General features: G+C 44.8%; 1 protein-coding gene across 3 annotated transcripts in view; it reads left to right on the top strand.

Annotated features, from left to right (window-relative positions):
• The window catches only part of TTC28 (tetratricopeptide repeat domain 28), a 108,478-nt gene that overhangs the window by 39,460 nt on the left and 42,258 nt on the right, over window positions 1-26,760 (top strand). For all 3 annotated transcript variants that reach the window (XM_030285666.4, XM_072935964.1, XM_072935966.1), the window contains 3 exons: window positions 21,486-21,633; window positions 23,260-23,532; window positions 24,533-24,663. In XM_030285666.4, coding sequence (XP_030141526.4) covers window positions 21,486-21,633; window positions 23,260-23,532; window positions 24,533-24,663 — 552 coding nt within the window. The remainder of the gene's footprint in view (window positions 1-21,485; window positions 21,634-23,259; window positions 23,533-24,532; window positions 24,664-26,760) is intronic.

Consider the following 26,760-nt stretch of genomic DNA (forward strand, 5'->3'; position numbering starts at 1 on the left):
CCTGGAAGTGTCCAAGGCCAGGTTGGATGGGGTTTGGAGCAGCCTGGGATAGTGGAAGTTGTCCCTGCCCATGGCAGGGGGTGGAACTGGATGGGATTTAATGTCCCTTCCAGACCAAACCAGAGAACCAAGGATTCTGTGAACAGTTTCCTTCACGTGGAACAGTGCAGTCCCTCAGCCTCAGCAGTCCATACAGATCATCTTTGATGCTGGAACCACCAGTGTCTTCTTATAACTGCTGCACTTGAAAAGTCTGAGGGTAAGCTTTGTTTGGTGTAGAAAGAGTTGAGAAGTCATTTTGAAGTAATGTTTAACCTCTAGCTGGGATTTTCTAAGATCAGATCAATGCAGCTGAGGTTAAAGAAAGGAAGAAAACATCTTCCTCTCAAGAAGTAAATTGGCTCCCACAGTAAGTGTTCCTATTGAGCTACAGTTTTCTTCAGCATGCCATCAGTTATTAGCAGCACTATAAAGAATAGATTTCTTAGGTTGTATGAAAAGCAGGTTGATCTGTAGAGTATTTTGCAGTGAAGAAATGTGCTTGAAAGTGAGCCAAAAGCTGTCATTTCCCTTTTCATCTATTAAAAAGTACATTAACACTGTCAATCATCAGGCTTCAGAGGTTAGGCAAATACAGTCAGTATCTGCCAATAAAATCAAAGATTTAACACATCTCACTATCAAAGTTAGATTAAAAAGAGAAATTTGCCATATGGGCATGAGCCCCAGCTGTGCTCCAGCTCGAGTAGGTCTAAACAAGTCCATGATCCTTTGAAATCAGCTTTGTTTTTGCAGTTAAAGCAGCGTGAATGGCTGTGCAGTGCTGGGCAGCGAGGCCAGCTCTCCTGGGTGTCCTGCATGGGCTTGTCCTGGGGAAGGGTGGGAAGGCCAGCTGTGGGAATCAGGGAAATCTGTCAGCACTTGCTCACAGGGTGTCCCAGTTGTAATGCAGCTGGTTGGATGGTGATGAGCTGTTAGAGTACAGGTGTCACTTTTATATGTTTTTCTTAGACATTTATTCTGTTCTTCGTGTAGCTGGCAGAAGTTAGAAGCATTTCTTGGATTCTCTGTGCTGCTTTCCTTTCTTATTGGCATTATCTTCTTAGCAGTAGCAGCAAAGTCCATCCAACAGTCCAGGCTAAAGGTCAGCTAAGTTAGCAGAGAAATTCCCATCATCCTCGTTAGCTGTTGGATCTGGGTCTGCCCAACCATTTTATGCCTTAATTGCTGAAGACATTAGTGTTGAGTAGTGTATATTATTTTTCTGACACTGTAGATAAGCTTAAGACCTTGTCAAACCTTGCTTTTACTGTCTTTTAAGAAGCAGGTTTGTGTCTGTGTTTGTGGTTTGTTATTTTTTTTTTTTAAATAGACCTCCTTAGAAGTCTTCAGAGTCTATGGAAATGTCCATTTCCCCTCATACCTCCCCCTCTCCCACCACAAAGCTTTATAACACTTTAGCAGCAGTTGCTTTGCTCTCTCTGCAGCTAACTGGATATTACAGCAAGAATGTTGGAGTTTATGCATGCTTGTTTTTATGGGAAAGTGTTTCCTGGACCCAGAAATCTCCATATTGTACATTACTTAAACTTCCTTTGAGCTAAACAAGAACTTCTGTGATAATCATGGGGGTTTTTTTGTGGTTCTGAGTGTTTGCAGTGACTTTGAGGGTGTGCTGGTGGCTCAGGATGGCCATTCTTGCCACTGGGTCAGGAAGCTCTGGAGAGCTGTACTTTGTTTTTGAGACTTTTCCTTTTGGCCTTGAAACTGGATTTTTTTTATTTGTCCTGGTTGGGAAATAGGACATCTAGATCAGATGAAATGAAATTGTAAACATGCTACAGCTCTGTGAGTTAAAAGCAATTCAGCTGTTTTAAATGTAAATGGTGTAGGATTATATACTTGATTTGTTATAGCATCCTAGTTCTGCCTGCCTCAGCACTTTACTGGCAGTTAATTGCATCAGGCCTTGGAGAAACATTCCATAAGCTGCTGAAGACAGCTTTGCCACAGGCTGACACACTTCTCCCTTGGTTACATAGCAAATGGACACTCTGGGATAATTAGTAAGGAGGAGCTCCAGTGGACTGGGTATTGTTCTTTTGCAGCCTTTTGCCTATGAAATCCTCTTTCTTCCAAGTCTAGAGGTCTTTTGTTTTGGATATTGATGTGTGCAGTGTTTAGAATGACTAGGTTTTGGTGGGTAAAGAAATATAGGGAAATATTTAATATTTTGCACAGACACTTAGGGAGATAGGAAGTTCCCCAAAGCCACAATTACTTAACCTTTCCCCTAGTTTTCTTCAATGCCCAGAAGAAGTCCTGGAAGAGTAGTAATGCATTTAGGTTCTCACTGTTACAAAACGAAGGTCTTAGCAGCAAAAACAACCCTGCTCAGTTTGATCTCAGGCAAGGCCTTGGTGGCATTGAGATGGGAACTGCCTAGTTACAGTCATGTTTAAGTTTGAGACTCTGGGATACAGGTTGAATCACTGTCTTTTTTGTCTTAATTTTCCTATCTTCAGCATTTGTTTTCTTTTGTAGGTCGGCATCCCTCTGAATAGGTTGTCTTTGTGCTCTCACAATCCTGACTGGCTCTGTACATGGCTTTAAAAAGCAGGACGTGATAAACCCCAAACTGTTAACAATTAGTGCAGTCTGGCAAGTTGCTCTGTGTAGTAGGCTGTCTGATTTGAAATAATGCATTAGTGGAACATTTTCCTGAGGGAAATTAGACTCATATATGCAGGTGGACCATGTGTCTATCTCTCCTGGAGATGATGTGTCTTCTGAGGCATAATTAAAATTCTTTACAATTATTGTCACAATACACAGTGAGTGGATAAGTCTGACAGTTGAATGACAAGCATATAGGCAGCCTAGGACAAGCAGAATGGGTGAATATAGTTTTCTGACTAAAACTTTTGTTATGAGCTGAATTTGCAGCTGTTAAGATACAGACATGAAATTGAATCTGCCATTCTAAATGCTGATTTCTTTTCTTTGTGCTTCTTTTTTTATGTTGCGCCTCTTACTAGCTCTTTTTTCCCAGATCCTACCCCATCCAGGGGTTGTGGTACATTGAGTCTGTGGCAGTGGGAGCTGAGGGGATGGTGTGGGGCTCACTGCTGAGTTTAGGGAGAAATAATGTCCCTTGTGATGTGGCAAGGCAGTAACAGATCCAGTAGCCTTCACACAGAGCTTTTGGCTGCCTCGGTCAGTCTCCTGTTTGCTTAGAGCATCTACACCCTAGAGGCTTAAGACTGATGACCTGCCTGGTGCCACATTTACTTCTTAAACAGGTTAATAGATTTTCTAGTTTTCACCTTAATCTTATCTTGTTAATCATCTTGGCATTGACTGATTTATGTTTTTGTTCCAATAGTTGAAACTAGGATTCACCCTATTATAAGTGTTAGCTGTGTTAACCTGTAGTCATTTGCATTGCAGCAAAAGTGACCTCAAATCTTGCAGTCATTTCCAGAGACATTATTAACAAGTCTGCTGGAGTCCTTATGGTCCTGATAATGGTTGAACTATCTACTTCCATGAAAAGTCTGTGGCTTCTGTAGTAAATCCTAGAAACTCTGGACCCTACCCCAAGGTAATGGTGCTGTGTACAGAGATGCACTGGTTCATCCCTTTGAAGCTGGAATGTGTCTCGTGCCATTTCACCCAGCATCCAAAGGATCACTATCTTCACCTAAAGCTGCACCCCATGTCTGTCTGGGTTGTGACAATGGGTGGAGGTATTACAAGGAGGTGTCCCCACTCTCTGTGTTTGCTGCTGTTTCATTTGCTATGTCCAACTGAAAACAGTGTTCCAGTGGGACACAGGCATTTCCTTGTCTGATACTTATTTTTGTTGGAAAAGAACTCCTTCACAGAATCACTGAATAGTCTCAAGTTGAAGGGACTCAGAAGGATCATCAAGTCCAGCTCCTAAGTGAATGGCCTGTATGAGGATGAAGCCCATGGCCCTGGCATTATTAGCACCATGCTCTAACCAACTGAGCTAATCTCAGGCTCTCACTTGACCAGCCTTGAATCTATTGAGGTGTTCAGCCTGGCCTCATCAGACACTTTGAATGCTGACAGCACTGTTGCTTTTGTCTTGTGCAAAAGGTCACTTAAAGCTGCATTGAAATCAGTTTCCCAGTTTTCAGCTGGACCTGTTTCAGGGGTTCTTATCCTGGGGTTTTTACACTGCAGCCCTGTGCCTCCATCTGATGGGGAAAGTCTGAGGTGCCGAGGCTCAGGAAGTGTCTTTGTTGTGGACCGACTTCAGGAGTGGTTTCATTTCCATTTATCTCAAGTCTCTCATTTAGGAACATACAAGGGAAAGAGCCCATCTGCCACTACTGGAGTGTGTCCTGCTTGGCCTCCTGTCCCCCTGGGATCGGGGCTGTCCCTTCTCCGGCAGCGGTTCCACCTCAGTCCCCGCTGCCATGGAGACACGTCACCAGTGGCCATTACAGTGGTGCTGAGATGGCGGCTCCTGCTGTGCCTGCAATCCCCATCATCCTGCTTCCATCACATTTTTCTGGTTTGAATTCTGCTTTGATGAATTCCATCTTCTCCATGCTCACAGCACAGTGCCCTCCCAGACATACAGTCTCAGATGTAATGCTTTGTGGCCCAACATGAGCTGTCTCTCTCTTACTCTGATAACTCTTAATCATTGAAATGCAGCATTTTGAGCTGTTTCTGCCATCTGTTTTTTGCATAAGGCTTCTCCTGGCTTTCACATGATGTGTAAGTCAGGAGATCTGCATCTTCCCTAGAGGAGAGGTGGTGGTGTGCCCATGGGATCCAGCTTGGGATACCTGTAATTCCAGCATGACTGGGGACCCAGTATAATCCCTGTGCATAAAATGGGAAGTTTTCCGCAACAGGCAAGTCATGTGAATTCTGATGTACTTTCCTTTGCCAGAACTGTAGCAAAGAGTACACTAATCAGGCAACACATCTGTGGATAGAATTTAAAGGTTATTTACTTACTGGCTGTCAAATTGGAGTCAGTTTGTTGTAGTTCAGTTTGGAAATTGTTCAAAACTAGTTCTGAATGATGACAGGTCTGGTGTAGCTCTGGAGGCTCTCACGCTGTCCAGGGCCTTTGGTGGAGGTGTGAATAGTGTCTCCTCCTCTGGTGGGATGCCAGGCGCTTGATCAGTATAAGCAGGGCTCATATCACTTGCAGCTGCTGCAGCGTGTCCTGTGGTAACTGTGAAACAACTCTCAGGCTGTGGGCAGGGCTGGGCCTTGCTCTGTGCACCATTTCCTTGGGCTGTTTATTTTTCCTGAAGCTGCTACAGGAGCTGTAGTTCTGTCAAACCCTGGGACAGTCACCCTGGCTTCTTCAGAGCATCTGGCAGGAAACTGTCCTAAAGTCCTGGTGACTGTATAAAGCACTGATCAGTTCATTGTTTTAATTTTCATTGTGGTTCCTTTAGCTTCTGGCTCTCTAGCATTCACAATGCAATTCCATCTTTGTTTCGGTGTCACTATGTGTGGTGGCTGGTGACAGTGCTACCACAGAGCTTGTGGAGTCTCTCTGAATTAGTTTGCTTGCATCTGTGGGAAGAACTGGAGCCAAAAACCTCTCCTTTCAGAGGATTAGAATCACATCATTACTGGAGGGAGTTCAGAGAAGAGTGAAAAAAGTGATTAGGGGCCTGGAGGGACTGATGTATGAGGAAAGATCAAAGAGGCTGAATTTGTATCATTTGGATAACTGACTGAGTGGTGAACATAAAAGTCTGTGATTATGGAATGTGTATAAACGGGGATGTGTCAGGGAGAGATTATTCAATGTGGGATGATGAGGGCAATGGAATTACAGTAGAAAGGGGCAAACAGCTGTTAAATAGGAAAATTTCCCAACAATGAGTTTGGGTGTTCAGTTGTACCTTGCTGTAAATTCAGTGACTTGATCTATTGCTTTTTAATTTAATGATGAACATACATAAAATGTTTCAAATAGAGGTAGGAATGTAAAGTGAAGATTGGTGCAGCAGTGGCTCTCTGGTTTTATGTCCCTTTGGCCTCTGTGGCTGCATCTGCAAGGTCCATCCAGCTTGGGTGGGACTTGCTGAACAGAGAGCAATGAATTGTCAGAAAAAGGACTTTCCTGGCTTTTTAATCAGGTTAATGTGATCAGGCTGAGAAGAGGTCACCTCTCTGTGGCCTCTGTCCTGCTGCAGGTACTGGGATTTCAGAAATGAATACTCACACGGTCAGCAGCTGTGTTGCTTTGGTTCAGCAGTTTGAACTGTCCAGACTTGGAAGTGGGATCCAGGACCTTACTTCCAGAACCAGCAATTGCAGAAATCAGTGTTATTTTAGATGATATTTCCAGGATGCTGCTTTTATGCCTTCTGCCAGCTGTCTGTGCTCTGCATTTTGTGTCAGCTACATTCCTCTGCCACTGAATTGCATTTTTAACAACCTTTAAATGAGTCTAGGCTGCTGTATGAATTGACTGGTTATCTTCTCTACTGATGTTAATAATATCTTAATAAATGCAAAACATGTTTTGGAAATTCCAGACTTCAGTTGCAGCTGAATCTCTTTGCCTTCAAGCTAAAGATCTATTTTAACTGAAGTGGTGGCTTGAAAGTTTTCTTTCCCACCTGCTTATAATACCAAAGCCTGGGAGGAGGGTTGTTGTCATCATTTTCTACCTTGTTGATAGTTTAGAGCAAATCTTTTACATTGTATAACATATCTTTGCCAGTATAAACTGTTGTAGCACTCTGTTTTTTCCTGCGTGGCTGGGAATAATAAATAACCTGTTTGAGGCAATGCCTGTGTCCTGTGCTTGTGGGTCAGCTTTGTCCCTGCTCTTGGGGGCTGTGCTCAGCCATGTGGGGTCTGGTACAAGCCAGGAGGATCTGGGGGAGATGAGGCAGGTCGTGAGTGAGCCTGATGTGAGGAGATGCTTGGCAGAGATGTACTGAGCCTTGTGTGTGCAGGAAAGAGGATCAGTGTGTGTGTGTGTAGGGTGGGGATGGGTGTCTTTAAAGGCATTGGGATAGTGTATTCTCCTGGTTTTATGTATTTCAGAGCAGAGGCTTATTGACTCAGGTACATGAAATAGTGATGCCTCCAAGCAGGATTTCCTTTGGGAGCAGTCACATGAAAGGGCAAAGGGGAGATGATTGAAACCGAAACCTCTGGCCCCTGCTGAATTACTTTTTCATTTTTTGAAATGGGACTGAATTACTGAAGGAACATTTACTGCTACCCAGGTCTGTAACTGCTGTGTCCCTCTCTAGGATAGACGAGAGATGAGATGTGGCAGGGGTAAGGTGTGCATGTGGCATGAGAATTGCTTGTGGCTGGAACTGCTGTGTGTGCTGGGTATGGAGTAGATTTTCTTGTTGTGAATATGGTGGCTGTTGGCTGCTTTTCCCCTGGATTGCTATACAGAATCTCCCAGCTGTAAATGAAATGCATGGCTACAGAATTACTTGTCAGCATCATTATTTATAAACTGCTTTCCTCAAAGGAAGGATCTGGTGTGAGAGGTGCCCAGTGTCTGAGGTGGTGTTTGCCAGTGTTGGTGTAGGACAGCAGCTGATGGTTGGCTGACAAGCAATCTTATGGAGGCAGGTTTTCCCAGGCAGGAGCTTTTTCAGATTTTCTGGTAAAAGTTTTTGTTGTGGGTTTTTTAGTTTGATTTTTATTATGGAGAGACTTCTAACACAACATCAGAATGCAAATACCAAGATGGTTCTCAAAAAGGTTTGTCCTAGGCAGGCCTAAGTGGCTTCAGGCTCAAAGTAGTTTCCTGAAGAGACTGCTAGAGGATTTCTTGATCTGCTAAAGTAGGTTTGACTTATTTTCTGGCTGTAGGCTGTCTTGTGTGAGAACTATCACTTGGCCATTTTTCAGAGCTTGGCTGTGTGTTTGCAATTTTGCCACAGTAGGAATTATTATTGTGAAAGCCAAAAGAATCTGCATGTTCAGTCCCAGTAAGGGATTGCCCATATCAAAATATCAATTTGTGTTATAGAAAAAATTAGAATATCTGATAGCGAATGCCCTATAACGTATTTATAACAATTCGTTATATTTTATTCAGTGTGGGGGGATCTGTGCTCATTCCTCACAGATCCTCTGTTTTTATCATATTTTTATGCCCACAGATTGACCAGGAAAAGCTTTCAGAATTGTGATTCCTGAATATGTTGGTTGAGAAGTGCCTTGTGGCAGTGAATCATTGCTAATGACTACCAAGCTGCTGCAGACCTCATTGCACAATGCCATTAGTGTAAAGAACTCTTTACAACATGCAAAGATTTTACAAGGTGCAGTAGTTTTGATCACTATTACTCTGTTAATTGTGTTGCACTTGCTAACAAAGTATTGTTTCTGCTTTCCTCTGTGAAGTAAAAGAAAGATGATAAAGAGTAGGTTGTTCTCCTTGCCTGTACCATGAAGGAGAGCCCTGAAATATTGATGGCAATGCTGATGTCTGAGCACAGAGGAGTTTACTGCCGTGACCTTCTGCTACTTGGGCTGCAGCTCCAGATGGGGATTCAAATTCGATGAGCATGTGCCACATCTCACTTCTAGCAAGCTCTTCATCTTCTTGACAAGGGAGAGCAGGATTCATCTGTTTCTCTTGCACAAGTTGGTGCAGCACTTCAGTGGTTTTGCCTGTGGAGAAAGACAGAAAATTGTTTGCACACTCTTCCAGCCTATCCTGGTCTTCCTACAGGTTGGCTCTCCCTTCCCAAGTGTCCACTTCCTCACTCAGTTTGGTGTCCTCAGCAAATGTTGTCAAGCTGCACCTCTCCACCACTGTGTTCAGGAATACACAATTCTGGAAGCTTTTCCTGATCAAGTCCAGTTGTACAGTGGTGGTTTGAGGAGTGAAAAAGTGCATGCTCAGGGGCTGGGCTGAGAGAGACCCACTGGGTTCACAGATCCATTGGGTTCTGCCTTGTTTAGATTCCAAACAGACCAAAATGAGGTATCAAAATATATTATTTTAAAAATCTTGATGCTTAGTCACCCCATCTCTTGCATGTTTAATTAACTTCTCCTTCATGTGGTTTCTGAGTGTGGAACAGGAGCCAAAACAGTCCTTTTAAATTGTGTTATATGATTGTCTTTTTTGCCCATGAGACTGTTGAAGTGGAAGGAGCAGAGCATGGCTGGAATTTATAACCTGTGACTCTCTTCACTGAAAACTGTAATTTTCAAAGCAAGTCTCTGCAAAGGGACCATGTTACTGTGACTTCTCATGCAGGATAAATAATGTTCTTTTCAGTTTACATCAAACAGAGCAGGCCATTGCTTCCTGATCCAGTGGAAGCTCTGGCAATTGCTTCTGTAGGTTCCATTTATAGATCAGACTTCTGTGACTAAATTTAATTACTTACAGCTGAATCCAGTGGAAGTAATAAGTTCAAAATAACCTCTGTCATGCTGCTGTGAAAGCAGCAGGTTCCCAGAAAAAGGCACTTCCTAATTGTTTCATTTTTCAGAAGTTTTTAACTTTCACCTTTTCATTGTCTGGTTAAGTGAAGAATGGAGCTTTGTAGGACTCTCCCACTCAAAGCCATGGGCTGTGGTGAAGCTCCTGTCTTGTCATTTCCAGGCTGTAGTGAGTCACAAATAGATGACTGCAGGAGCTTTTGTTAGACCCAGTGTGGTGGTTGTCATCTTGCACAGTGATGTCCTTCTTGAGCTGTGGCACCCTGATTGGAAGAATATTTGGAGATGTGTGATGAGAAAGAACAGATGTCTTGAAAGATTGTCATATAATGAGAGAAAAGCTTGCAATTATTTACTGAAGTGTTAACAAAGGATGATGTTCTTGTTTTTCACTTAATTAGGCAATAATTGAATGAATGACTGCTTAACTGATCTGCAGAAAAATTTGCTGCAGGACAGTGCAGGGACACAGTGACACTGGTGCAGCTGTGGCAGTTGTACCTTTGCTTATGTCTCTGTTTCTATCCCACTGGATAGAGACTATCTCAGACCTGCATTTTCTGATGTTCATATGGTCTGTTAGCATGATTGATCTGTGGCTGGCTGTCTTTTTTCTGTTGCATATGCATGAGTGCACACACGTGCTCACTTAAGTGAATTTGATTTCTTCATTCTTTGTCTTTTGCCTTTGTCTGGCACGTTGTCATTTAAATGACCGGTTCTTTCCAGGCTTGTAAGTGTCACTTTCCATTTCTTTTTGAAACATTTCCCCTGCCTTTTTAGCACCCAGGTGTTTCCTGACTTTCTGTATTCAGTTACTGATAATGACCAGTGCACAAATCCCACTGTATAAGTGATGACACCAAAAGCCTTTGAAAAGTTTGTTGTATTTTACAAATAATGAATGGATGTAATTTATGCCTCAGGAAATTTACTGCAATTTAATCTAGACTCTTTCATTTAAATGATATTTTTAAGAGAAACATAGAAAAATGTATTATTGTGAAAGCCAAAAGAATATGTGCAAGTGTAGTTGTATTGCATTTAATTTTTTCCTCTCAAATAATCTGATACATTACAAAATTCCTGTCAGCATAGGTGGAAAGGGGAATTCCTTGGTGACTGCTTGCCTTTTCCACAGGGAACGCTACAGGCATGCAGCTCTGCTTCTGAATACTGCTCCTTCTTCCTAGGGAGATGCTCAGGGGAATAGCTCAGCTGGGAAGGATTCCTCTGTCATTTAAAGGATGAACTAGGAGGTAATTACTCATGCTACTGGGTCAGTCAGTATTGATGGGGGCTGTTTCAGGATATTAGTACGTGGGAACGTCTTTGATGGTTGAGAATTGATTTAAATCCTACAAGCTTTGTTGTGTGTGACCTGCCTGTGTGCTCATATTATCTAAAGCAGATTTCTAAGAAAGCAGATTGCCCAGACAGATTGAGCTGTGCTCTCTGATCCCATCATGGGTAGTTGGGTGTGGCAATTGTGGAATTCTGTTTGGAAATGCAGGGATTTTTATTTGCTGCCATGCAGTTATTGATTAAACAGTTATTGATTAATCCAGGGTATGGATTGCTGCACAGGTACTGCCCAGCAGTGAATGCTAAAAATGTGGAAAAAATAACACTAAACCAATAAAATCTGAGCGCACACAGCTACCTGGCAAGCTCCAAATGATGTCTGGGCAGAGGCTGTGCAGTGTTCATCACCTGCTCTGCTGAGCAAGTGGTTCTTAGTGGCACGAGCTGTGGCTGGGGACTTTGAGATACTAAAGAAAGGTGAACCTCTGGATCTGAGCTGGGTGAGCCTGAGTCTGGGTGACAGGGTGGCAGATGCCAGCCTGAAGCCAGCACGGGAGGATTCCCTATTCTCTTGTGTTGTGGAGCAGCACTGGGGCAAGGTGGTGCTGGGCAGCACTGAAGCAGGTTCAGGACCTGTGGGACCTCATGCATAGGGCATGACTGGGGGCTTTACACATTTTTATCTGAACTTAGTGTTTGGAAGGGTGAGTGGGTTGAGTTTGCATCACCTCTTCCCTCTGGACCCTGTTCTTTAGTCTGTTCAGACCCATTCAAGTGTCTTGAAGCGTGCTGTGAGTGAACAGCTGATGACCCAGTACTGACATGGAGATAAATTATTCAGTGTGTCTTATTTGGAAATTCAAGACTTCATGATGAAACCTACAAAACTGTATTATGCCTCTGACATTCTGCAGTTTCATCACTGTAACTTCAATTATTCACTAAACCTGCTTGTTCTCCTCCCAGCACTCTGGCAGAGCTGCAGGCCAGTGGCAAGCAGCAGGCAGTGCTTTCTTCTCTTTGTTCTCCTGCTTGCTCTTGGTACTTTGTGGGGAGACTTGCCTGGTGCTCACTGTATTAAACCTCTCACCTAGAGTTGAAATTTGTACAATTCACAGACAGGGAAGAGTCTACAAGCGTCCCTATTGCTGGAGGTTTCTCAGTGAGCTGTAATTATCGTGAGCTTTCTCCTTCCCTAGAGACAGAGTTTTCACTGTGGCTGCATTTACCCTGCATGAGCGCCACAGCTGAACAGCAGTGACCTGGTTGTCAGAACATCCCCTGGGAAATGCCAAAAGAGAGGCCAGTGGAAGAGGGAATTGCAGGAAATGCTTTAGGAAGGGTTTGTCCTTGGGGTCACAAGGAGGTCTGTGCCAATGGTGCCTGCCTGGTGCGTGAGGTTCTGCCTGTGCCCAGGGGCTCCTGGCTGCAGTGGAGCTGTTACCATGAGATGTTGTGTTGCAGAATGCTGTACAGATCTCAGTACCACAAGCCTCAAAGCTGTTGGTTTTGTAGGGGCAGTTGCTGTGTCTGTTAGTCAGGAGAGAATTAACACACCAGATTCTGCTGCTGAGCAGCTCCAGTGAACTGGGACTCCCTTGTCCTCTGGCCAGGCCGTGGTCCTGGAGCAGGGCACTGCTTGGTTTTCTCCTCCAGCATTCCTGAGCTGTGCCTCTGGAAGTGCAGGATCTCTCTTGGCTTATTTGTCTCCTCATATTTGTACTTCTCCCACCTGGCACCTGCCTGCATCAGAGTCCAGAAGTAATCAGTTCCCGTGAGCTAGAAAGAACTGTGACACATCAAACATTTCTCGTTGGTTTTGGTCTCTCTGTAGCTGTGTCTGCATGATTTGCAATTCCTGTGCAGCCCTGATAGCTTTTTCAGGAGTACAGGCTTGAGCTCTGCAGTCAGGCAAGCCCTGGCCTTGTGAGAATCCCTTCTGCTGAGTGTATCATAACAGAGCAATGCTCCAGTATCTGCTGGGTGGAAATTTTAGTCTGTGGTGGATAATTTTAGAAAAGAGAACTGAAATTAATACTATGAACTCATTGCCTGACGAAGGAGAAATTTTCCTGTGGATGTAGAGAAAAATATCTTCATTTCTCCTGGGATTCCTGGGGATGGAAAGTCTGAATCAAGGCTGGAGTCACCATACCAAGGCATGCCAAATACCTCAGAACTTAGAATATTTTCTTCCAAGCCAAGACCTTACACAAGTAATGGAGTTCACAGGATATGTGAGAAAGACCAGAACTTGTCTACATAGACACAGCTTTTGCTTTCTTTGTCATCACTTAAATAATTTCAGGCAGATGAAAAACGGAGAGCATGTATGAGGAGGGAACAGAGCCTGCCCTTTACTGGCTTGCCCTGGGCACAGAACTTAGGCATGGTTGTCATTAGAAAGCATGCAGCCTCTTAAATTCAGGTATGTTCTGTAATAAAATGCTTTCTCTTGCCCACTCCAGTTATTTGAATTAAGTACAGTTGTAACTTAAAGGTTACTTAAAGGTAACGTAAAGATGTTGGAACAAGGATTTCCAGGTGATACTGCCTAGGACAGCTTTCTGTCAGTTAAAAAGAAAATGCCTCTGCACAGGGGAGCTGCTCATGTCCTCCACAGAGGAAGCCTTGCTCCATAGACACACATTCAGTAAATGGGAATAATAAGAAATTTGGCACTTTTGTGGAACTGACAGAAATCCAGTGAGTTCAATAACAAAGCTGGAAATGCAGCCAGTACTCCTGCTGTTCTCCTGGCCTGTAGGAATATAAACTGCTAACTAGCATTTGGAACCCCTGATGCTGTTTTCTGTGTGATGAATAAAGGAAGGTAGATTACATTGTTTTCTGGTAGTCCAGTACAGGCAATGCAATGTTTTGTGTTCCTAGAGCACACACCCTTGCTGGCAAGGGAGACTGTCTTTTCTTGGGGTTGCAAAGCTGAGAGGAACTGGGTGCTTGCTGAGAAGGGCAGGGTGCTCTTCTACTGCTGTTTTGTCCCTTTTCTGAAGGCACAAGTGGATCAGTCTGATGGGTTGTTCATCTTATGGCTGGTGCAAGCAGCCATGGGAAAACCCCAGGGATCATGTTGAAAACCAACTCTTTCTGTTGGTTACCACTGCCTCAAGTTGGTGCTGATGTGTGCGAGAGGGAAGAGTCCCCAGTCCTTTGCCATTCAGCCCTCAGTAGGGCTCCATTGCCTGAAGGATTTTACAGTATATTAGAAAATGAAAATTGCTATTTTTGGGCTTGTTGCAACCCCACTGAAGAATGACACCTATTCTGGAGTCTATCCAGATACTGTTCTAACAGCAAAACAGAGAAGTGGTAGGGCAACTAAAATAAAGCAGATGTTTAGCAGGGAAATAATTTACAATTGGCCAGTTTGATGGTACCTCTTGACCCTTTCAGGGCTGTTCAATAAAACTAGCAGTTTCCATAGCAACTACTAAATTACTTGGTGCTTCAGAGATCTGTGATAAAGGAGGCGAATCATTGTAGGGAAACATGGTGTTGATGTTTTTCCCCTTTGCATTACAAGAGTAATGATCTGGCAAAACTTGCTAAATGGGACGTCCCTGCTGAAGAATTTTTCCCACGTTCACTCGGGCCAAAGAGATTTATATGTTTAGTACTTTTGCAAATTTGATTTTTCCCCTCTCCCCTGTCATCAGCTTTGTCCTTGGCAGGCGGTGCTGGCTGGGCGCTGGCAGGGTGAGCCAAGAGGCAGGAGATGTCTGCAGTAGGTGTGTGCTGGGCTTCTCTGTCATAGCCCCTACTGAGCACCAGGTGCTTCTCCAGCGAGTATGGAACAACTCCCCACTGCAGGCACACCACCTGTGAGCACGTGGCATCACTGCTATCCTGTGCTCTATGTGTATTTCATCTGATTTTCATCTTCTGCTCTGCTCTCCTGGGGATTGTACTGCTCAGATTTTTTTTTCTGCTTCACCGGTAAGAAAGGATGTATCTTAAGATAAGGGCAGTCTTGAGAATGGACCCATGGAGATGTGTAGTAAGGAAGTGGTTTTGGGGCTTGTTTTCCACAAAGCCCAGTGTAATTCTAGTGGCTCTCAGGGTGCATTTCGCTTTTCTTTGAATGTTTGGCTGCATGCAGAGCTGTTGCTGTTGTAGAGTCTGTCTGCTGTGTTAGAAAAACTGTCTGTATTAAAATCCTGAAATGCTAGTTTAAAATATTGCACTTCACTCATTCTTGTGACACTCAAACCACCATTTGCTGATCAAAGTTTATCTGACTTCCAACAGTTATAGAGGTTTTGAGTCATTTGGGTGAAGTACCTTGTTGTGGTGAGCCGAAGTTGTTAAAGGGTTGTTAAATTACCTCTGCTGTATCTTGTCTCAGTGCAGACAAGAGTGTTTCAAAACAACCCTAAATGCTTTTCAGATTTACAGCAGTCAAACAGCAGCTAAAACCAGGAGGAGGTAGGATAATTGGGAAGTGTAAGACACATGGATTTTACAGACGGCGAGGGAAGCCAAGAGGGTCTGGTATTCGGGTCCAGAGGAAGAGTACCTGGAATGGGCAAAAGAATTAAATGTACAATTTAAATCATGGTACAGTGCTGAAAGTAATAATGGTGTGCAAACCAGCTCTGCCTCTGCCCCAAGCTTCCCTGAGAAGCCACCTACAGGTGTCAGCTAATCCATTTAGTTTAAGTTTTGTATAATTCTGTATCTGTTAAATATCTAATAATATCTTACAAAAACTGGTGTTACTTCTGAGCAGGATGCAAGGTGGCCTATATTTTCTTCTGCCATTTCTGAAAGAAGCTGTTTAGCCAAAAATTGTGCCAAACTGTCCCTGTTCTCCTTGTGGAGGAGCTGTAGCAGATGCTGCAGTGCTGTGCCTGTTGGCCTCAGGCAGAAGAGGCTGGTTCTGTTTTCCTTATGCTGTGCTTGGGCACTGACAGGTTGGTTGTTACTTCTCCAGAGCACTTTCCCTCCTCCACTCATAGCTGGTTCTTGCTGTTAAGTGATGGTTAAGAGTTAGCTGATAAGTACAGGAAGATTGTCTGCTGGCACCTGCTGTTAGGGAAGGAGAGGGATGTCCTCTGAAGAGGGGTTCCAGGATGTAGCTGTTGTTCTTAGAGTAAGCCTGAAGCATGTGAGAAAGGAGCAACAAGGATAAACTCTCTGAGAAGCTGGGCTGTTTATTTCAACTAAGTAAACAAAGGTTTGACTCTATTTACTGATAAAATTCGACTTATTTTGGGTGAGCAAGTGAGCTGTGCACAGAATCCCATTAAGCAGGTAATGGAAGCATAATTAATAAGAATGATTATTATGTTTTATCCAAATGCTCTTTGGATAAAACCAGGCAAGATATTTTACACACACACACCCATCTTGTTTTTCTCTATATGTTCCATGGGTCTTAGAGGAAATTCCCATTTCTTAATGTAGTTCTGTAAGAGTCATCTTGGAAACAGTGGAAGATAAAGAAACAAAGCTGCAGAGACAACAAATCTGTTGTGCTGATTCTCCAGGGCAGGCTGACAGCTGTAGTTCAGGTGTCAGCCAGATGTAGGACTGTGAAGGAAAAGTGTTACCTGGGGTGCAACCTTAATTTTGGGAAGGCAGGAATTCAGCTCGTGTGGTCAGCAGCAGTATTTCTGCATGTGCTCCATGTGTTCTGCATTAAAGTGCAGTCTTCCCTCTCCTCACATTCCTGAAATCCCACAGCAGAGATTTGTCCGTATTTTTCTCTAAAATTTGGCTGTAAAACAGTTACAAGGGGAGAGGATGGATTCAACCTGGTGCTTGGCCCTGAGAAGCTGTGGCAGCTGTTCACACATTCCCTCCCTTCTGCTGGTCCCTTGCAAGCTCTGCTCAGCCGTGGGCACAGCTGGCGTGGGCAGCCCCGAGGGGCAATGGGTCTGACTGCACAAGGGTGTTCTGCAGGCTGAGAACAGACATTAAATGCATCAGAGATTATTCCTGCTGGTTTTGGCATCTTCTCCTGATCTGGCAAACCAAGGGAGCACTGTGGAAGAAGCATTTTCTGTGTGTTTGCCTTTCCTGCCCCCATGGCTGACTGTCCAGGCCGGCTGATAGCAGCACGAGGGTGCTTTGGGTTTCCTCCCCTGTGTACAATGGCAGCCTTTGTCTGAGAGCAAGGTGCTTCTTTTCAAATTTTCCATGTTTGTTTGACAGGAATTTTCTGCTGCAAGTTCTTCTGATGCTGTTCCAGTTTTGTTCCTCTCTGTTATCCAGTTAATGTTGGCCAGCACTGTGCCATGTCCATGAGCCTGTGGGGTGAGGTTTGGTGGCAGAGGGACCAGTGAGCCCTGGCAGGGCAGAGTGGCCTGTGATGGCAGTAAGGGGGATGCAGGGGGAGGCACAGGAGCTCCCGAGCAGGGAGGGGAGATCCCAAATGTAGAATCTGTTGCTGCTTAACCTGTGTGGGCAGGACCTTGACTAGGTTTTATCTGGCAAAATCTTAGGGAACTTAGAGGTCCCATTCATTATTTACATGCTGTGTCTTTGTACTGTATTTTTATCTTCGTTGCATATTTTGTATTACTTATAAACCAATTACTGTTGCCTGAAACAGTTCTTGCATATTGATATCAGAAGATTTAATAAAAATTTCAACTCCCCTCTTGATACTGACCATTCAGTTATGACATTTGCATTCTAATCCTGTTTCAGATTGCACAGGGAAATCTAGTATTCATGGGCTAGACAGTTACCTAGATGGGATCTCAAATGATGAGATTCAGAAAAGCTAATAAGCATGTTTATTTGTGTTCCCTGGACACTGCAGCCATCAGTCCAGTGGCAGCTCCTAGTAGGACAGAGAGAAATTCTCATTTTACATTTAATTGGCTATGATAAACACAGGTGGAAAATACTGGTGTGTTCAGAAACTACCTGGATCAATAAATTGGTTAGAAAACTTAGGACTTGTGCTTAGAATTGCAGAGAGAGGCTGTGCCTGCCTAAGCAGATGCTGACTGTGCCACCAGCTGGCCCCACAGAACTGCCCTGGCCAAGGGACAGCGCTGTCTCTGTGCTCTTCCCACGCTCATACAAGTTTGGTAAAATTATGTTGAGGGTAGGAAAAGCAGTAAAAACCTGTATTCCAGCTGTGAAAGCATGGACTGTTTGAAAAGCATGGGGCAAGGGGGCAAGTCTGCAAAAATGAGTGGCAAAACTTGAATGAGGTAGGAAGACGTATGCAACCCTTTGGGTCCTGTGCTGGGAGTGATGCCACTTCACCTCTCTGGGTTCTGTCCTGAGGCCAGCAGTGTGAGCAGCATCTGTGTTTTACATGGCTCAGAAGTCTCAAGTGCCAAATATATTTTGCCAGTTAATTAATTAGAGTAAATTATTTTTGCTTCCAGAATATCAACAGTGCTTTCAAAGGTATTATGGATAAAAAGCGCTACCTATTCCTTGTCGTCCCTCCTTCCCTTGGCTGCATGAAACTGGGTAAATGGGCAGAAGTGCAGCCTGTTGTGCAGAGGCTGAGCCCACTGTCTGTGTGAGTCTGCACTGGAGTTTGATTCTCAGAGAGGTCTGGGAATGCTCACTTAACAGCCTCTCCAACGTAGTACTGGGGACTTGATGAGATTGGCTTTGTAGAGCTCTAATCCTCTTCCCTTCCCAAAGGATTCCTGCTGGCAAGAGCTGCTCTCCCTGTCCTTCTGCAGGCAGTGGGTGTGCTGGGCAGAGCTCAGGCTGGAGGGGTGGGTGTAGGTCCTGGGGACCCCTAACATGCTGGGACTCTGGAGGTGAGAACAGCACAGCTGGGTCCATCCTGCTAAAACAAGGACAGGAGAAAATAATTCCCATTGAGGGAGATGCATCTGGTGCCAAATTCCAGCTGAGAATGAAGCTTTCTTCTTGCACAGTGCCTTTTTCCTGCAAAGTGTGGTGCAGAGACTGCAGAAATGAAAGAGATGGTTCCAGCTGTCTGTATTGAGACACTGAGCCAGGTTAGAAAACACCTGCTGTTTCTGTCTTGTCTTTAGTGAAACATTGTCTCTCTCCATGCTTTAATCTTCTTAAAAGGAATTGATACCTTTTTCTTATTTGGGATCACTGGAAAATTAATGTAACTGTTCCTGTAGAGTGAGGACTGTAGTAGCTTCACATAAAGTGATTTAAAATTTAAAGCTTGCTCAGCAGGGGAAGGCTCTGTCTGTGTCGGGACCAGGAGCTGCTCCTTGGCTCATTCCTTCAGCTGCAGCTGCTGGCTCTCTGCCTTCCCTTTTCCTCTCCTCTTCCAAAGGGTGATTCTCACCATTTCCTCTTTGCAGACTTTTCCCCTTGATACAGTGTCTTCATTCCAATGCTAAACTAACTTGTGAATGCCTCTTGGGGAGGAAATAGGTGATGTGAATGCTTTTTATTTATTTAGTTAAAGGTCTGTGGAGAACACAATGGGCAGAGAGCATTCTTATGTATGCTGGAAACTGGAAGAGGAAGGAAGGAAGGGTTTTTTGCAGGAGAAAAATAGGCCAAAATTGTACTTTCTGCTATGATTAATAGGGTTCTCTTTTGGGCTTTGAATGTTGTGTTTGTATTCAAATGAAGCAGTTTTCAGGGGCACTTCCAGGAATAGATGTGGGGAGCGGATAAAAGCCCTTTCCGTAAAAGATGTTCAGAATGTGCGGAACTGAACTGGATGTTTGTGGGTCTTGTCTCCTCCTGTCACCTGGAGCCCGTGTGTCTCCTCCATGTGCAGGGTTCAGAGGATGGGGATTGTCATTTCTCAGCTTTCAGGATGTGCCAGTGAAGCACAGGGTGCTGAAGATGCCCACACAGCACACGGAGCTCGGTGCTCTTGGCCGCGTGTCCATGCCACCTTCTGCAGAGCTGAGCCAGGCAAGCACGGCTGTCCTGGACCAAGCAGCCTTCTGGGCTGGAGAGGTCCCAGTCACAGTTGTGCTGTGTCCAACTCCCTCTCTCATCAGGCAGTAAAGAAAGCAATTGGGTGGTAATTCTGCAAAAACAAGACTTAATAGCGTACAGCATGATTTAGGTGACAGTTCACACTCTGCTGGGAGGACTTGTGCTTGGTGGCTGCTGCATGTTGTTAGTTCTTTGTATTTTCTTTGATTTAAAGCTTCATGCTTGTAATCTAGTTAACAATGAATTGGGTTTCCAGTACAGTGGCTTGTTTGGTTCAATAAGAACACATTTATACTAAAGGTTAATGAAAAGCATTTTGCTTTCATTGAATTCATTAAAAGGGGTTCTACAATCAAGACTTGCTAATGGAAAAGAGATTAAATATTCATGTCTCTAAATTTCTCACATCATTTCTGATTTTCCTTAATCTCTGCCTTCCTGGATTGGAATCCAAAAGTGCCTGAATGCTCTAACGAGTTCAAAAATTAAGTAAAGATTTCTCCTGTTAAAGTAAAAACACTTCCCAGATATATACCTAATGTATCTTGAGTGCAAATCTCTGTGCTATTATGGGTGAAGAGAGAGTGATGAGGTCCTAGCCAAGAGAGCCAATCTCAAGGGGCAGTATTGGTTCTTAAAGTACTTTTAAATAATACAAATAATACTTGATCCTCTTTATTTGTGCTATTGAAATAGGCTTGAATGAACTCAAAGTGCAGCAAAATTTGCATTAGAAAGGTATTAGCTGGGCATGAAGATGAAACCTGAGTAATAGGCATCAATGGTGCTTAAAGATTCAAGACCCTTTTATAACACATCATCCAGATGTGTGTGCTACAAATACCTGAGTACTTTGTAAATACTGGATTGTGTTTTCTGTGGTCTTTTTCCCCATTATCTCTCAGGCAGCTCTGGATACCCTTTGGGCCAGGGCTTTGCTTGTGCTCGTTGTGTGAGCAGAGTGTGTGTCTGAAGTTCCTGCTTTTGTGTAGGTTTCTGGTATGCCAGTGTGTGCAGATTCGGGAGTTCTGTTTGGGAATGCTTTGCAGCTGCATATTGATGTTGCCGATCTAGAAATGGTGTTAGGAGATACAAGTTACTTTGAAGGTATTGCAGATTCCTATAAAGCCATAAATGGTTTTCTGGAAAAGTAAGAAATGAAGATAAATCGTCTTGTAAACAGTTTCAGAATTATGAGTGTCTTGCTTTAGTCTAAGAAGCGTGTATAGATCAATGTATACAATACACATACACACATGTATATGTGTGTTGTATATATAATACACCTAGCAAGTGGGAGTGGGGCAGTGCTGGACAGTGTCTGCCTCAGTGGATGTGAGTGGAGAAAGAAGGCTCCGTTCCTGGCTGCATCTTTGTGTTGTGTTTCATTGCAGCTTCAGCTTTCAGTACATTTTGGGCCCTGCTAGTGATGGATGTTGATACTGGACTCGTTGGCAAGAGCTGATGAGAGGGGAAGTGGGTTGCTTCTGTGCTGTGTGAACTGAGACTGGAAAGGAGGGTCTTGAGAAAAAGTATCTGGTTATAAGTGGTCAAGAAGTAGTATTTGGCCAGGTCCAAGTGTAAAGCTTTTCCTTACTAGAAGTAGTCCCCAAAAGAGTTGAGAGGCCTTGCTAAAGCTCAGGAGGTGATCACAGAGAGGGGATACACGCTGGTGGGATTCAGAGATCAGACTGCAGTGTTGGGTGGCAGTGCTTGCAGCCACGTGGCCAGAGAAGCCGGAGTGCCGTGGTGTGGCCCTGCTGTCCAGCAGCACGAGGCCAGGAGCTGTGTTATTTGTGCCTGTTTGTGCTGGCTCAGTGATGGGCATTTCTGTTGCTCTGTTCCTGCAGGCATACTTCCGTCAGGGCGTGGCCCTGCAGTACCTGGGCCGCCATGCGGATGCGCTGGCCGCCTTTGCCTCGGGGCTGGCGCAGGATCCCAAGAGCCTTCAGCTTCTGGTCGGCATGGTGGAGGCCGCCATGAAGTCTCCCATGCGAGGTAAGCACACGGGGGTTCTCAGGGGTGTCACCTGCTGCTGAGCTAGCCAGAGGTGGGGCTTCAGTCCCAGCACCTGAGCACAGGAGAACCTGGAGGCCTGAAGGGAAAGATTTCAAGATTTGGCTTCTCTGCCGAGTCAGGAAGATGCCAAGAATGGAGCCTGAAGTAACAAGAGGAGCAAAAACTATCTTTCTGGTTAAGTGGGACAGTAAGATGGTGATGGCCAGCTTGAGGGGCACTGGAGATGAATCAAACTGGGTTTGTACAGCAGTTCCCATGGAGTCCTTGCTGGTTTTTCCTTTCTCCAGTATCGGTGCAGGCAGAGGTGTGTGCTGCTGTGGTGCTGCCTGTGTTGTTACTGGAACAACTTCCCACAGTGTTTAGGTTGGGAGCAGCACATCTGAAATGCCCCAGGCCAGTGTTTGCCCCAGAAGAGCACATCATCAGCTTTTCTGTGGTACTGCTGTCTCCCAAAACACAGCATTCCAGAAGGCAAAAAGGCTGCTGGCTGCTCTGCTAATTCGCTTCTGTTCAAGCAGTGTTTGCAATCACAGAGACCTTGAAGCCACATGAGCTGTGCAGTGTTTTGCCTCTCTTTCATCGTGTCCCCGTTTCCAAGATTTTTTTCTCTAGAGGAAGGGGGTTGTCTCCTCGTAGCTCTGTGTCTCATGCAGGCTTTGTGCTGCAATGCCCTAATGCTGTTAGTCAGGAGGGAACATGGCAATTGTCCTCCTCAGCAGATGGTGCTGGGGGCCACAGGGCTTAGGAGCCAAGGAGCACTGAAATGAAAAAATACCCTTGTTGGTATTTGCTTTTTTACAGTGTTTTTCTCCATCCTCCAAAACAAATTCATCTAGAAGTTTCTGTCCTGTACAGCAGTTACTTGGTGAATGTAATTTGATTTGCTATGCAGAGGTACTAAGGCTGCTGGTCAGAATTCAGGTTATATGGTATTCTGTGGGAGCATCCCGAAATTTGGCAGGATGCTCTCTGGCTGACTGCCCTGCAGCTGTGTATCAACTGTGCTCCCTGCTGCAGTTAGACAAATCGAAGCAGTTGGGCAGCTCCAGTGCTATCATGCCACAGGAAAGCTGTCTCCTGCAGAAGGAGCAGCTTCTTTCTGCAGTTTTGGTCACCTCTCTTAGCACACACCATGTGCTTGGGTATCTGGACAGGCACAGACTTTGCATACGTTCATCTGAAGGTTTGTGCTGAAAGAGCAAAAACTTCAGTGCTCTCAGACACTGCAGATGGCCCATTTCCAGTTTCCTACAAAATTCCACAGATATCTTCTGTATTCCTTCTGCCATTAGGCCAGACTTCAGAGCTCAGGCTGAGACTGCTCTATGCTGAGATTGCTCTAAGCTCTATTTTTATGCTGCCTTCCTGAAGTGCTTTCTGCAAGGCAAACAGCAGCTTGCCAGGTGATCTGTCATGATATGCCAGATCTTAGATGGTACCTTTGAGCCCCGAGCTCCCTTAATAAATCTTCATTGAATTTGGGCTGCCTGGCCCTTAAGTCATGTGTCATCTGTTGACAAAAAAGTCAAGATGAGTTGTGAAGGTGATTTCTGATGCAAATAACTTGGTTTGCTCAGTAGCTCTGTCTTTGGTTTTGCGCTTCAGAGTCCCTGGAGCCCACCTACCAACAACTGCAGAAGATGAAGCTGGACAAGAGCCCCTTTGTTGTGGTGTCTGTGATTGGTCAGGAGCTCCTGACTGCAGGCCACCACGGGGCCTCTGTGGTGGTGCTGGAGGCTGCCCTGAAGATTGGCACTTGCAGCCTGAAGCTGCGGGGATCGGTGTTCTCTGCGCTGAGCAGTGCGTACTGGTCCCTCGGGAACACGGAGAAAAGCACTGGATACATGCAGCAGGACTTGGACGTGGCCAAGAGTTTAGGTAAGAATCCTCCTTTCACTTCTGGAGTGCTGGGTTGGGACTGGTGAAACAAATCAAGAGCTGGGTTAATGATCAGCATCTCTCTGGAATGCTCAGGTTTCTGTGGGTTTTCACAAGCTGCTAAATCCAATTGTTCAGACTGCAGGGTTGTGCATCCCTGTTTGCCTGCCTGTGTGAAGTTGTAGATGATCAATGGATGTGCTGAGATTTCACAGGGTCTTCTAATTACCTGATGTCATGTGTGTGAGAACTGAACCCTGTGTTGACTCCGACTCAAGACCTTACATGAGTCTTAAATGAAGCCATCTGCTTTTCCAAGATGGACAAAAGTACTCACTCTGAGATCCTGGGGCAGTAGCAGGGAAGGAACAAATCAGTAGTGACACAATGATGAACAAAGAGTGTTTAAAAATAAACAAATTCAAAAATCCCTCTTGAGTACTGTATATTCTGCACAACAGTAAGAGCATTTGGCTTTGTGGTGTGCTGTAGGAGAGCAGACGGGTGTGAGACAAAGCCCTGACTGTGCAGAGCTGGAGAGATAATGCCCAAAGGCTCGAGCCAGGACTGTTCACTGAGAGCATAAGGACTGCTCTCTTGAAGATGGTTGTAGGTGTGCTTTGTACATCTGAGCGGAGCTGTGCTGCAGAATTTCTTTCTGGAGAAAGCTGGAATGCTTTGTGCTTATTCTAGGCCTTGGCCCTTGACTGACCTTCACATGTCAAGCAAGGAATAAACAGGGAGGAATGGAAAATTGCCAAGTGTTAGGCCACAGAAGAAAGTAAAACAATTCTAAAAATAAGATTGATGGCTATTGTAGAAGTTTCTAAAGGCCAGCAAAGAGGGAAGTTTGGCTGTGTATTAAACCTAAAGATGAGTTTGTTCTAATGCTGGTTCTCACACCACAGCATCACTTGTACCCCATGTTTTAGTCTTCTCACTGGATGCTTCCAGCAGTGCCTGTATTAGCTAATCTTTGTTTTGTTTGCATGTGACACAGGTGACCAGACAGGAGAATGCCGAGCTCATGGAAATCTGGGCTCTGCATTCTTCTCCAAAGGAAATTACCGGGAAGCACTTACTAACCACAGACATCAGCTGGTGCTTGCCATGAAGCTCAAGGACAGAGAGGTAGGAAGCTTTTTAAACAGTCAAAGCTGGTAGTCTGCCCTTCATGGTCTTCCAGACAGATCTGGACATATAAAAAAGCCTTGTCTGTCTACCCTGTTTTACCCCAAGAATTTGGAAGCTGTGACTTCTCCTCCTGGGTGTCCAATTGCCTTTTGTTAAGGAAAGTCTTTGCACCAGTAGATGCAATATGTGAGTGCAAGGGGCAGGATGCTTGGGTTGTAATTTTTCCCCCCCATCTCATTCTGAGCAGGTCCTTCTGCCTTGCCATCCTTGTTCCTACAGCACAGAGGCTCTGGGCTCCAGGGGCAGGAGCTGCTGCTGGGTCAGTGTTGGTACCACGTTGCTGCAGCTGAGCCCTTGCTGTCCTCAGCACGTTTCCCCATGTTACAGGTGCTGCTGACCTGGACTCTGCTAAGCTGCATCCTCAGCTGTGCCTTTTCCAAACAAGAAATGAGCAAGATCCCTGTCCCCTGTGTTTGCATAAAATACACTTAGTCTAAACACCAGTGAGAGCAAGAAGAACCCATGCAAACCTGAAAACAAATTGTGCAGGAATGCTTTGCCTTGACCATTCAATTATGCTGGGCTCCCTGCCAGTGCAGGGAATCGGGCTGCATGGGCTGAGGAGGCTGTCCCAAGGCATTTCTACTGAAAGTTCACTGTAAGGACAGAATCATATTTTAGTGCACAGATACAAAACCTATCCCCTGCTCCAGGGATTCCCCTCTACTGGGAGTGGGAAAATGGAGACTGATGATTACATGGCAGCAGGGCAGGTGAAAATTCATGCAAGCACAGGTGGTTTTGGGGGAGATCTAAAAGCTGAGGAAGATCAGTTTCCCACTGGTAAGTTGTGGAAAGAAATCTGCTAGAATTTGCTGAATTCTTTACTGCTTTATAAATGTGGTAAGTTAAGTATCAAATAAACTTTGGAAAAATACATCTTTCAGTAGGTTGTGGAAGGACTGTGACTGGGGGAGAGACTTCCTAGACATTTTCTTGATTATTTTACCAGCTGGGAAACCTCCTGAATCACTTCTGATTTCCTTGTTTCTGTTCATGAAGGGCAAAAAAGCTGTTACTTGTTATTGTTTGTGGAGTTTTCTTGACTAGGGTCCCTGTTGATGCTAATAGGATAACCTTTGTGGCTGCTGCTCTTTCTTGGGATTTCTTGCCCCGTGGAACAGTCCCATGGATTCCATACCCCATTGTGTGAACCTCAAGCTGGTCTGGGATGTGGGGCTGGAGCATTTTGCCTGGTCTTCAGCCCACTGATTTAAACAGATCTCACTGAGGGGAGTCCAGGGAATGAGGGCTAATCGTAATAGTCTTTAGTTCATGACACATCTGGGCACATAATTAACAGTTATTGACAACAAATGACTACTTGGTTTAGCAAGAAAGCTGAGCTTCTTGGATTTCCTGTAGGATGTAACCACAGGAAATTAATTTGGCGCTTTCTGATGACATCATCTTGACCACAGAGCTTCCTCTGAACAAAAAGCTGTTTTTCTTGGCCTCCTTTGCAGACATTTTTATAATGCAAATGTTATAAAGTTGCATTAGGGCTGATGTGAATTCCAGCAGAAGGGAATTTGGTGTGTGACTGTAATGAGGTAATTGTTTTACCCCTGACTGTACAGAGAATTGGCAGAAAAGGTAAAAAGTGCTCCTTTGTATGGGATACTGCTGTCTTTGGAGGGGCTGTCAGGTTCTGAGGCTGCTGGAATAAATGTTTGCTGGGTCGTGCTGCCATAAAGGGAAGAGGAGGTTGCAGAGGGTCTGTTTGGGGCATTCAGGTGTGTCCTCCTCCATGCAGGCCTGGAGAAGGGGAGCTGTCAGCTGAGCAGGAAAGCATCTCAGCTGCTCACAGGGACTCAAGATTGTACGTTTTTCTCCTTGGCACAGGGAGGCTGTGCAGCTCCTGTTACAAACACAGGCTATGTGTCCAGGCAGGCCATTTGCTCTTTCAGTCAGTGTGGGGAGAAGTTTGAGCTGTTTTGCTGGATTTGTGTCCAGAGAGAGCATGGGGCAGGTGTTGCTGGGATTTGGCATATCTGTAGTGTCTCTAAGAGGGAATTTGGGGGATTGAACACA

Source organism: Taeniopygia guttata, chromosome 15 (genome assembly GCF_048771995.1).
Source record: "Taeniopygia guttata chromosome 15, bTaeGut7.mat, whole genome shotgun sequence".
In the NCBI taxonomy this organism is placed as follows: Eukaryota; Metazoa; Chordata; class Aves; order Passeriformes; family Estrildidae; genus Taeniopygia; species Taeniopygia guttata.